Source organism: Nanorana parkeri, unplaced genomic scaffold, assembly GCF_000935625.1.
Source record: "Nanorana parkeri isolate BGI_ZX_2015 unplaced genomic scaffold, ASM93562v1 scaffold103, whole genome shotgun sequence".
NCBI classification, from domain to species: domain Eukaryota; kingdom Metazoa; phylum Chordata; class Amphibia; order Anura; family Dicroglossidae; genus Nanorana; species Nanorana parkeri.
Window position 1 is genome coordinate 1,311,303 of NW_017306371.1, and position 13,545 is coordinate 1,324,847.

Here is a 13,545-nt window from a genome sequence, read left to right on the forward strand (position 1 = left end):
ATTAAAGCAGGGGAGCTCTACAACCACTGCCCCTTGGTATGTGGATACCAGACCACCTAACTGGTATGTGCCCCCTCCCTATCAATTTACTTACCTTAGTTAATTTGTGGCCCCCTCCTTTGTTTGCTGCCTATAGGGCAAAAAATCCACTGAGTCTCCATTGACTTGAATGGGTAATATACAGAGACAAGAGATCTTGCTGAAGAGATTTTTGTCCAACAGGATGGAAATATCAAAGGAGGTCATAGCTCTGGAACTAAGTAAGCAGTTGGGGAGGTTAGTACAGTTTAGCTTGGGAGTGGCAGGTTTAGTTATTGTAGTAGTAAAGGTACTTCTGCCTTTAAAGTGACACTAAACTCAGGAGTTAAATCTTAAAAATGCATTTAGCTACCTTAACAATTAACAAAAATATATTTTATTTGTGTGTCACTCAGCTGTAGATCCTCCAATTATCTCTGAATTGGTGTTGACCTTGTCCTTCCTTCTGGAGGGTGGCTACTTTTGTTCCCCATGGTCAATGTGTGTGTTGTATAGTAGCCACCACTCCAAGCTTTCTCCCGTGATGGACTACAATCTCATGTTTAGTTTACTTGTGTATTGAGATTGTCGTCCATCATGGGAGTGAGCTTGGAGCGGTGGCTACGTTACAACACACACAGTGACCATGGGGAAAAAAGTAGCCACCCTCCAGAAGGAAGGACAGTGTCAGCACCGATTCAGAGATGATTTATAGTTCTACAGCCCAGTGATGCACAAATAATTTTTGTTAATAGTTAAGGTACTTGAATTTATTTTTAAGATTTAACTCCAAGGTTAAGTGTCACTTTAATGACCTTATGCAGTGCACTGTAATAATCATAATTATCACTATAAACTACAGATGGAGTGTAATAGACATGAAAACAATATTACTTAAATGTCTTACTTGCAAGTATCTGGAAGACGCCCGTAGCATAAAACAGTCTACCTTTCTCCATGGTGTAAAGCTGACACATGAACAGCATAAAGGAAAAGCTGGAGAATAGGACTGAGAGGACCATCAGAGCTTGAACAGCACGGAACCATTCTGAAGAAGAAAAGACAAAAGGTACATGCTTTTACAGTTTACCTAGTGCACGCAGTCCAACTCTAACCATTATAACTAAAGTTCTTTACAGTGGTAGGTTGACTATGAAGGTGCTTTAACATAAAGTGAACCTAAGGTGGACCAATTCATTTCTAAAAATAACAACAGTGCTAAAGAACAGGCACAGTCACCTTGTAGAATCTACCATTACCTCTGTCAGCCTTTATATACATATGTTTCTTTGGACCCCTTTGGATCCTAGGCCCAGACTGCACAAAGAGCCTCAAATTCTGCCCACACTGAGATGAAGCACTGTGCCCTCATGACATTAAGGCCTGTCCACTATGATATAAGTGCAAAATTATAGAATTTCAGCAAGAGAGGCTCTGGTATTTGATAGTTGAATGACAGGAGTTGGTGAGGGCTTAATCACAACCTGGGTAGATGTTAAGATCCCATGTAGAGCCTGGGCCTTTAAACCAAGGGTGCTCTGCAGAGATAAAAAGATCATGTTGAACTACAGGCTCCGCAAGGTACCTGCATGTTAGCACCGTTGCGACCATAGAAACATCTACCTCAGAATCACTTTAATAAACTTGTACACTTAATCTAGTGACAATAGTAATTTAGTAATTTATACTTTATCCTTAATATCAGCGCACATAGGTTTTTTTTGTTTCTGTACTTTCCTCTTAACACATTTGGCTGTGTGTAATGGAGATACTGTACGTGCTAAAACCAGCTTAGCAGGGGGCTATGCACTTGGCAGACGTTTAACTATGGAGAATACTAGCCTGTACACTTGGGGTACTGGTCTGGTATTTCAAGGGAGCGAGCGTGGAGTGGTGACAACTTTTGAACACACAGCAGAAATGCGCGGTCAGGGGAGGCAGGTGAGGCAACTAGTATTATGGAGGCAAAAGCAGTCAGCTTCAAGTCTGAAGCTGACATATTTTTCTCTATTCAGACCGGCTTCTAACAGGTTACACAGCAGGGAAAGCCTCCCCGCTGTGTAACCTGTCATGGATGGAGTGCTGCCTTTTTATTACAGGCGGCACTGCATCTGGCTTTTGACAGCTAAGTTAAGTTACACAACCATCCCCACTCCTTTGTGTAACCTAACAGAGTGAGGCAAGAGCTGCAACAGCCTCTACTTTGTGTTAGAGGCTTGAGCTTTGTGGATGGTTTGGACAAAAACTGAGGACATTGATCTCGATGCCTCACCAGTGAGGAGCAAGTGAGGGACAGGGTGGCTCCTCCCTCCCTCCTCCACACATAGCTCTGTGACCGGGTTGGGGGTGGTGCGTCGGCAGGCTGGGGGCGGGGTGGGGCAGGCTGAGGGAATGCCTCACCGAGCACGGACATTACTGCACGTCACTGACACACAGGGACCATGGGGAACAAAAGTAGCCCCCCTCCAAAAGGAAGGACAGTGTCAGCACCAATTCAGAGATGATTTGAGGATCTACAGCTCAATGATACACAAATAAGATACATTTTTTTAATAGTTAAGGTACTGGAATGCACTTTTAAGATTAAGCTCCTGAGTTTACTGTCACCTTAAACTATAGACTAAACGGGTGAAAAGCTAAAACAGAGTTTGCACAATTGCATACATTATCATCAGGATCACATGTTAGGATCGTAGACCAATCTTAGGAAGCTATTTAAAGTTAATTGATTTTGAAACCCGGACATTTTGAATGATTCAGTCATAAATTAAACTGAAATATTTTTTTGAAGAAAACATAAGTAATGAAAACAAAAGCTTTTTCCTCAACATTAATCATCTTTTAAAGCTTTTCTAAACAGTACATCTGCTTTGCAGGTCCACATGGAATTCACTACGTGTGCAACTAAAAATAAAACCACAATAGAAAATATTGGAAAACAATTCCTAAACTGAACATACCAAGTGGGAGCAAGAGTGTTGTCCTGAACGAGGGAAGGTTAGAAGCTTTGTCAGGGTTTTATTATATGGAATGTATATTATTAGTATAAAAGTACAGGATTTATATAGCACCAACAGTTTGTGCAGCACTTAACAACATAAAAAGAGACCATGAATTACAATACAATGCCATACAAGAGGGTTAGGAGGGCCGTGCTCATGAGAGCTTGTAATCTAATGGTGGGGCAAGTAATACAAAAGGTTATAACTGTGAGGGATGAGCTGACTGAAGGAATAAAAGTGCATTTTTTAGGAGGAGGTGGTATAGGCTTCCCTAAAGAGACAAGGGCAGACATAGTAGGAGATGGAAAGACAGTTTGGGGTAGGGAGTTCCAGAGAATGGGAGAGGCACTGGAGAAATCTTGAAGCTGAGCATGAGAGGAGGTGGCAAGGGATCTAGAGAGCAGGAGATCTTGGGAGGAGCGGAAAATATGGTTAGGGTGATATTTTGAGATGAGGTCAGTGATGTATTTGGGGTCAGAGTTGTGGATGGCTTTGTATGTTGTGTTAGTATTTTGAATTTTCTACTTTGGGCCATTTGATGCCAGTGAATGGACTGGCCGAGAGAGATTGTGGCCACTGGATATTAGTAAGGTGAATGAGACTAGCAGCAGCAATTATGTTAGACTGAAGTAGGGATAGGCCGTGTAAAGGTAGACCAAGGAGAAGGGAGTTGCAATAGCCTATGTAAAGGTAGACCAAGGAGAAGGGAGTTGCAATAGCCCGTGTAAAGGTAGACCAAGGAGAAGGGAGTTGCAATAGCCCGTGTAAAGGTAGACCAAGGAGAAGGGAGTTACAATAGCCTGTATAAAGGAAGACCAAGGAGAAAGGAGTTGCAATAGCCTGTGTAAAGGTAGACCAAGGATAAGGGAGTTGCAATAGCCTGTGTAAAGGTAGACCAAGGTGAAGGGAGTTGCAATATCCTGTGTAAAGGTAGACCAAGGAGAAGGGAGTTGCAATAGCCTGTGTAAAGGTAGACCAATGAGAAGGGAGTTGCAATAGCCTCTATAAAGGTAGACCAATGAGAAGGGAGTTGCAATAGCCTGTATAAAGGTAGACCAAGGTGAAGGGAGTTCCAATAGCCTGTGTAAAGGTAGACCAAGGAGAAGGGATTTGCAAAAGCCTGTGTAAAGGTAGACCAAGAAGGGAGTTGCAATAGCCTGTGTAAAGGTAGACCAATGAGAAGGGAGTTGCAATAGCCTGTGTAAAGGTAGACCAAGGAGAAGGGAGTTTCAATAGCCTGTGTAAAGGTAGACCAATGAGAAAGGAGTTGCAATAGCCCTTGTAAAGGTAGACTAATGAGAAGGGAGTTGCAATAGCCTGTATAAAAGGTAGACCAAGGTGAAGGGAGTTGCAATAGCCTGTGTAAAGGTAGACCAAGGAGAAGGGAGTTGCAATAGCCTGTGTAAAGGTAGACCAAGGAGAAGGGAGTTACAATAGCCTGTGTAAAGGTAGACTAAGGAGAAGGGAGTTTCAATAGTCGAGTCAAAAAATGATTAGAGAGAGTAAATTAGTAGCTTTGTGGTGTCATTTGTTAATGGCAATTCTTGGAAATATTACGGAGGCTAAGATAGTAAAATTTGGTCAGTGATTGTATGTGAGCCGTGAAGGAGAGGTCCAGGATTACACCTAGCGCCCTTGCATGTGTTGAGGAACTGATAAATGTTCTATTTCAAGGTTGCTCCTATGAAAGGAATAAGGTAACTCACAGGTAGCCTTGCCCTCAATACATTTAATGCTTAAACACGTATTGTTAATGCTATCTTTGAATAAAGTAGAACAGCACAATACAGTGGCACCTTGATTGGTCATGCAGCTTCCACATATATTTGAGAATGTATGCATCAAAATGTCTGTTTTTAAACTGAAGTGTGTTTCACTACTTTATATGGTAACCCACTAGCACAACAGGTATAAACAGTGAGAAAACCCAGCATGTGCAGAGTTGTTAGGCTTTGCAGAGTGCCGATTTGTTAAGACTCCTTTAACTTCTTCAGATGTTTTTAATAGATTATATTGCAAACAACTTCCTTTATGCTCAGGTAGCCTATGAAAAACGTCCTCTGGCACAGTTTACTGAGTCTCATATATGAAAGTTTTGTAATAAAAAGTGTTCTTATTGCCTGGAGCAAACAATCAAATTTCAGCTGTCATATTCCTAGCATGTTCAATAGGGAAGGTCTGGGAACCTTTGGCCTAGGGGACAAACACAAACAATTTGTTCTGGCATAGTAGGAACATATTTTTGAGGGTTAAAGAAAGTGTACCATGCAAAGTGTGTTACTGTGCATCATTAATTGGTGGGCATGGTGAAGGATGGATGTTCATAAAGGATATTGTTTATTTTTACACAGCTTTTCACACCTTTCAGTATCAGCTTCCTTTGCATTGCATGTCACTTGGTCATGTGACATCTCATGCCTGCAACAGAAGTTGGTTTTGGAAGATTTTCCTATGCCAGATGCTGTTGTCATAGGTCTGAATGGGAAACAGGTAGCTATATAATATCCAGCATGTTTCACGGGCTGCAAGACCTGCTCAGATCATTGTCTGAATGGAGAAGTATCTTGACTCAGGGTCACCAGCCTGATACAGTATATCCTATTAGTACTTGTCTGGCGGGAAAATGTCACCCTGCCTCCCCACCTCCCGTGTTTGAAAATATTTCGAGAATTAAAGAAAGAATCTGGTTGTTTCATTATTTCCATGGTATAGATACTGTCATTCACTAAAGAAGCCATATTACTAAAGTGACTGTCATATGACAAATATAACTGAACTTGTCATTAGCATGGCAAGATGATAGTGCTGGTGTTCCATGTGGTATCTCAGATTTTAAAGTATCCTCTTTCACTGGACCTGCGATTGTCTCTACTTGAGCTTCATGGAATGCATGGAATGAAATGGAATGGAATGCCATGGAATGAAATGTGCCACTGCAGTCAGACTGGGTATGAAATCATATGAAAATTCAAATAGAAGGTCACTCGCACTCCAAAACGATGTCACGTCAATCTCTTTATTGACTATGATAGTGTAACATCTCAGAGCGATGTTTCGGAACCTAGTGGTCCCTTCAGGCAAAATGTTTCTGTTTCCCTGTAGAAGGGACCACTAGGTTCCGAAACATCGCTCTGAGATGTTACACTAGCATAGTCAATAAAGAGATTAACTTGGCATTGCTTTGGAGTGCGAGTGACCTTCTATTTGAATTTTCATATGGTCTGCGGAGGCATTTGCGGTCACTGCCGCACCCATCCTGCTTTTGGGTTTGCTTCCGGTCAGGAGTGCAATGGGACATACTTTGTCTTTGGGTATGAAACCAGTCACTTTACTGCAAGCAAGTTGAAGTTAAGCTGACATTATCATATTGTAAATATAAAAAGTATCCCGTCACATCTACATCTACTTTAAAGGAGAACTATGGGGTCAGTGTTTTTCCCCATAGTTCTCATTGGGGTAACGGGAGGACACAAACTAGCGTCCTCCCGTTACCCTAAGCTCAGTATACCGCGAGCTACAGCTCGCGGTATACTGAGAAGCCGCAGCCGGAGCGGATCCCGACGTAGATGACGGGATCCGCCCAGCTGTGTAAGAGGCAGAGCCAGCTGTACCCGCCCCCTCCCCCGTCCGTTCCACCAGTCAGCGCTGGCAGATCGGAGCGGGGAGAGGGGAATCCAGCCCCTCCCCCCAATATGTGTTCGCTCACCTCCCGATCTACTGAGCCGACCTGTGACAGTCTCATTGTCACAGGTCAGCTAGAACTATGAGGTGAGTGAAAAACACTCACCTCATAGTTCTCCTTTAATGTATATTTTAACATCCTTGTACAGTTGAAGCAAAACACAGTGCAAACGGCAAACTCACAAAATGTAGTTATTCAAACAAAAATACATTACATACCATTGGCCACTCTGGTTAAAGGTAAAGCCATCCTATGAACTCTCTAATGCAAATTTACTGGTTATGATTGTAAAAATACCAGCACCGTGGCAGACATATTTGCACAGAAAAATTACAGCTGAATTCTGATTGGTTACTACAGTACAACACTTTTTATGGCACATTTTATGAATGAGACTCTTCCTTATAGCCACAAATATAAAGAAGGAAACATTGGTGGCCTTTATATATATATATTGATTCAGCTTACCATTTGTTGACACAGAAGAGCACATCCAACTTTCTGAGCTGTTGTTATAAATACAGTCATGCCAGAGGTTCAGTGTTTCATCCTCTGAAAGTACCCACCACGACTAGATTGGTGACAAGGGGGAAAAAAAAGAACAAAGAGTGTGATAGACAATTACGATAAACTGGTAATACACAATATACAGAGAGAGAGAGATATACATAGATATCTATATATAGATATCTATACATTATATATATATATATATACTGTAGATATATAAATATATATAAAAGGTTTTTTTTTCACTTTCTCAACACAAAACAAGGCCCCCTTCCAGTTCTAGTGCCTGTTCTTATTCCTGTAAGAGCGTGCCCCCTTCCTCTGCATTCCTGTGACCTTGATTGTGTCTGGAAAGTGCAGGGACAGTGAGATAAAAACTGTCAATCAAGAGTCCATCTCTTTTGCAGAGCATGGATAGTAATGTTGAGGAGTGAACTGTCAAAGTCTGTATCTCAGTTTCTGCTCTACACAGAAGCATGGGATGAAAATCAACATACACTGTGGGAGTTAGTTGACTGAGCTGTGAATATATATTTTGGTTATATCACACCTGACATATCTGTGTAGCCTGTAAAAAATACCATTTTAATTGGGCAGTGTTCCCCATCAGAACCCAGTCTGAATTTACAGATATTTGTCTTCGCTGTACAGCTATGTCTTTTAATGGATAGGCTCATTCATTATAATGATCATTGGAGTAATGTTATTGTCAACCAGCAAACAGGCACTTAACTCTGATTGACATTAATGCAATTTTTCATTGAAGGCAACATCTCATATCAGTGATTTTTTACATTAGCTATTATCTTACTAATATTTCTTCAATCTTATCAAGATATGGCAGAACATTAATTTTTTAAAGGCCAGGAAATGACTGTGTGGTGCAGTAATCCATAGCAACTAAAGTGGGTTAGGAACTCAATCAGGCTTTTATTGCTCTAGGAAATGAGGGGAAATCTCCAAATATAAATACAAGCTAGACAAGGCTTCCAGGTCTTCTCCTCTCTATATGTGTGGTCACATTGGTTAGAAAATAAAATGCAGTTTGTGTCAAAGCTGCACTCCTTGTAATACTTGGCCAGCATTGTAGATCGGCACTTGAAATGACAGCAATTAATGATTTTGTGTGGAGTCCAGATCAAGTTTAAAGTCACCAGCCCTCCTGTGGAGTTCCCTTTACTCATTTATTGTGAGAGCTAAGATAAGCCTAACATAAGGCTTATTTGACCTATGTGACACTGCTTTTACAATAAATGGTTGGAAAAAATACCACTGGAGGGCTGATGGTTTCTCAAAATTCTCAAGCAGTATGTGGCCCCCTCAGAACTTCACTGTTCAACATAACGTTTGTCAAAGGTGCTGGTATGCAAATGTTGGGACAAATAGTGACTGAAGCTAATCAGCTGCAGTTACTTTTGCAGTATTCTGACAGCAGAACAATCACCACTGTGAGAATGCAATAGCCCGGCAGGAAGGAGAGAGGATTCCCACATCTGTTTAGTGTGGATGGGGGGAATTAGGCATCTTTTTTCGTTCAGCCTAGCTCAACCCAAAGACAAAACTACATTTCATAAAACCCTTGCATTCTAAAAACTGTAAGAACCATAGAAAAAACAATTATAAAGTGTTGTCTGATTTCCTCAGGGAAAAATCCCATTCTTCACTGTTCTTTATTATAAATATTAAGAGCCGGTTATATTTAGTGCATTTACACGCACATTCAGCCTTTTTTCATGACAGGACTGTTGGTTGTTAATGATCTATCGTACATTATACGTCAGCTTGTGTCTAAGCCAGATTTATTGAATAAAACCACATCATATCCTTGCTTACATTGTCAAGGGTGGCAACGAAAAGGATGATCAATATGACGACGTGTAGGGCAGTTACTCCAAACAGCAAATAACTCATCTTCAAATCTGTAAAGGATGGATCAAAAAAGAACAGTTATCATCCAGTGATATTGTCATGACTAAACATAATGGTTTGTTTGCTGCTTCTGCTGCATATATAAAGCGAGCCTTCCATGAGGATCTTGTGATGAGCTGGTGGATTCCAATTATCACTACATGGGCTATATAAACCCATGAGGCAGATCTTAGTTTTATTTCTCATTCTACTGTTCAACCTTATCTCCACATGTAGTGGTTGCTGGTAATTTTTAGTTCTCCTAACGGTTTTTCAGTTACCGGCCCAGTCTCCAGTTCCAGCAACACAAGCAACTTCTGTAATGATCAGGCTCCAGTCTCAGGGTCTTTTTTATATGTCCCTGTGTGTGTTGTAGAGTAGCCAGTGCTCCAAGCTCACTCCTGTGATGGACTACAGTCTCACTTTTAGTTTACTAATTTGTATTGACATTGTAGTCCATCAGGGGAGCGAGCTTGGAAGAAATGCACTTCTTTTTAGCACGTTCAGGACCCCATTGAAAGCAATGGGGACGCATGGCAAACAGAATAGAAACTCACACATGAATGCATACAAATGCAACATGCGTTCGCGCTGCACTCAGGTGTGAATGGAGCCTTAGTGTCACTTTAAGCTCTGTTTTTAAAGATTCAACAAAGGCCTTTTTTATTGTACATATACGGTTGATTGGTTGCAACTTTGTCACATTTACATGTAGGTTAGTCTTGAAATTTATTAAGGTGATTACACTTGTGCATATATTTTATTGGTGCTGTGGTAGCCACAAAAGGAGATTTGTTTCTGTTTTGGGATTTAAGTGATGCCCGGGAACTCAATCGCTTTTTTTTTTTGTATATCAAGCTCTTTATATATTGATCTAGGGTTAAACCTTGAACCATAGCACAGGTTGGCATTTATTTAAAACACAATGCAGCTCCCACGTTCTCTAGCAGTGTGACATGCCCTGTGCTCCAATCAGTACTGATTATGCTCTCTGAGTGAGTGATTGATTGATTGATTGATTGAAAAACTGGGCAGGGGGCATATCAGACTGTTGGAGACCCAGACTGCTACACTCTGTGTTGAGTAGCTATCCAACTCTCTTAAGGTGACCATACACCTTAAAATTATCATTCAATTTATTTTGTCCCATCATTGCACCCTCGTTCAATTACCACTCAGATACCCCATCATGCACAGACCAAAGTAGATTTCGATAATCGTTTGTCAGCAATACTAACTGGCCAAATTTCGTAGATCGACAAAACAGATTTTCGTTTGCGCATGTGCAGTGTTCATGTTGCGATTTTTGTTTTAAGAAAATATTACTAATCTATCAATTTTTCATCCGTTTTGACAAAAGTTTTCTAGTCTGCCCATTCTAAGAAATTCAGCCAGTTGTACAGTAATTGCGATCCTGCACTTCCCATCAACCGGCTGATTATAAATGGATAGCATTCATTTTTCGAAGGAAAATTGTATGGGATAAGGGCACCTTTAACCCATGCTGCAGTATAAAGTAAAGGAAAAAGTTAATAAATATTAATATATAGTAAAAATGAACATATTTATTACGACATATTCAATCTGACTGCTTAACAAAAATCAATTCAGAAACTTCAGCTGGACTTTGAAACACAGGTAAAACACATTTATGTAATCTGTTTTACCTATCAAAGGATTTTCACTCTGCCAGACACCACAGGCAGGTTTGAGACCTGAATGCAAACTACACATCAGTAAATTGTTCAATAAGACTTTATCAACAGCACACTGTAAGGTCATACAATTAACATATATTTACATGCAATGTACCACCCAAGCCCTGTGATCTTTAAAAGGAGAACTATGGGGTTAAGGCTTTTCCCCATAGTTCTCCTTAGGGTAACAGGAGAACACAAACTAGCGTCCTCCCGTCACCCTAGGCTCAGTATACCGCAAGCTGTAGCTCGCGGTATACTGAGACGCCGCAGCTGAAGTGGATCCCGACAATTGTGCCGGGATCCGCCCAGCTGCCTGACTGACAGCTGGCTCTCCCTATCTAGAGGCAGAGCCAGCTGTACCCACCCCCTGCCCCGTCCGTTTCGCCAGTCAGCTCTGGCAGATCGGAGTGGGGAGGGGGGAATCCAGCAGAGAGCCGTGACAGGATCGAGAGGTGAGTGAACGCCGGTATGTGTTCGCTCACCTCCCGATCAACTGAGCCGACCTGTGACAGTCTCATTGTCACAGGTCGGCTAGAACTATGAGGTGAGTGAAAAGCACTCACCTCATAGTTCTCCTTTAACCTTTTGTTAGGACAGAAAATGTTACAACTGATACTGAGATCAGATACGTATATTGTTTGCATTTCAACATGCATTTAATGATGTATTAAAGATTATATTATATCTGCCTGAAGTTCAGCTTAATGTTTTTTTTTTAATTCTACAATAGCATTTAGGGACATAAGCAATAGGGCCCCTTCACATCTATCCATTGTGCTTTGTCCATTCCGGTGTGTTGACAGCCCATTAAAGTAAATTGGCTGTCCTATTGCAATGCAATGTAACGCATGTCATAATGCGCATTATTGCAGTACACCTGAGTGGAAAGTTGTCAAGGGGAGTATTTTTTTCTAAAAAATTGTTGCTGGTTTTCTTAAAATACAATTATTATTATTATTATTTTCATGTTTATCCAGGATTTATATGATGTCAACAGTTTATCTTATCTTAGTTTATCTTATATTGCTTATGGTTTAAATGTAAATAGTGCACAAGCAGAGGGCTCAGGGAAAAAAAAATCACAAAATAAAAAAAACAAAAAACAATTAATACTTGTCATAAAATACACTAACATATCCCAAGGACATAATAAAACAAATACAGATAGATCATGTCATCTCGTAAATAACTTTCAAAGCATTTTCTACTGTAAAGCGTAATGTATGCGGATTTAAAATTGCCAGGCTCAAAAGTGTCATTACCTAGTCTACTGCATAAATTTGAGCTTTATGGAGTGCACTGCTAAAATGCAGCAGAGACAATTAATCTTGTATAGTTTATGAACAGGATGTAGGAACTTGGGCAAAGTCTGCCGCCTATGGAAATAATAAATTATTATGCACATGTAGTGGCCACAACTAGTTCCTGGAGTTTTGCAGCCAAATTGTGCAGCTGACCAGAACGATATAATATTATACAAGAAACTGTATATTTCCACCTTAGCTGGTACACTGCAGCTAGAAAAATGGGACTTTGTGTTTCCGTTCTTTGTGAGGTTTTAATCATCCGTTATTTGAAACTTTATGAGAAACTGTATGAAGTTATATTAAAATCCAGCACTAGCCAGGGCTCAGTAAAGAATGAAAAAAAATAATGCTATGTTAAAATAAAAACAATTTAGAAGTTGGCTTCGGGGGTGATCTACCAAATGCTCAAAGGAACACCAACCCAAAAAAATGATTTGATTAGATATTTCATTTGAAGAGACCCTGTTATGTAGGTAAGTATTGGCAATTTCTCTCCATTGGGATTATTTTTGCAATTCCAAAGTGTGAATTTTAACACCTCTTGGCCCACTCTGTTGTGTTTAAAGACGATTTGGAGGAAGTACATTGTATGTGGGGTAACTTAGTATAAAGTGTTAAGTTACCCTCATTGTTATTTAATACATAACCTGCTTTACAACTTATTCTCTTCCCACTACCCTGCACCCAGTGCCAGATTTCCCACAAAGCCAACCAAGGCCCGCCCTTGGGGCAGCAGGGAGTAGAGGGGCAGCAGAGGTGTGGAATTCCTATCTCCCGATGCTCAGGACATGCAGTTCCGGGCACCGAGCAGGTAGTTGTTTTCTACATTTAGCCCTGCTTTGGGCAAACAGGACTGAATGTACATCGGGGAAGCCGCAGCTTGTTTTGTACAAGTGTTCTCGGTGATGTCGTCGAGATCACTTGTATGCAGCCTGCATATAGGGGGGCGCATTGAGGAACCAGGCATTGGGGCAGCAGAAAGAGTAAATCCGGCCCTAGCTGCACCCTTCTGGCCCGTGCAGCTTTGATGCAACTAATATGCCCCATAGAAGTCTATAAGGATTTACCAACTTTATACGTTGCTTTAGAGTGGAGCACGGGGACCAGAAGTATGACAGAAAACAGGTTATCTTCTTAAAGTACAACTATCGGCTCCTGTTTGACAGGCCAAACTAGTACCAAATCCAGTTTCTTATTGATGAACAAGCCTTAAAAATTAAACTCTTCCTTTACCTTCCCTGACTGACTATACACGGTGTGAATTTCGACTGGTTCTTGATGAACCGGGCAAAATTTACACAGTGGGTGCCGCTGTCAGCACCCTTCCCCTGACATCCCTCAATCAGCTGATTAAAGGAACAGGTTAAAAAATTATTGGCCGGACATAGCCTGCAGTCAATCAGCTGCAGGCTCCATTC

At 40.9% G+C, this 13,545-nt stretch overlaps 1 protein-coding gene across 1 annotated transcript in view; it reads right to left on the reverse strand.

Annotated features, from left to right (window-relative positions):
• Window positions 1-13,545, reverse strand: part of EMP3 (epithelial membrane protein 3) — a 37,147-nt gene that overhangs the window by 1,135 nt on the left and 22,467 nt on the right. The window contains exons 2-4 of the mRNA XM_018552961.1: window positions 9,046-9,131; window positions 7,171-7,273; window positions 926-1,066 (exon numbers count right to left, since the gene is read on the reverse strand). Of these exons, the coding sequence (XP_018408463.1) occupies window positions 926-1,066; window positions 7,171-7,273; window positions 9,046-9,123 (322 nt within the window). The 5' untranslated portion in view covers window positions 9,124-9,131. The remainder of the gene's footprint in view (window positions 1-925; window positions 1,067-7,170; window positions 7,274-9,045; window positions 9,132-13,545) is intronic.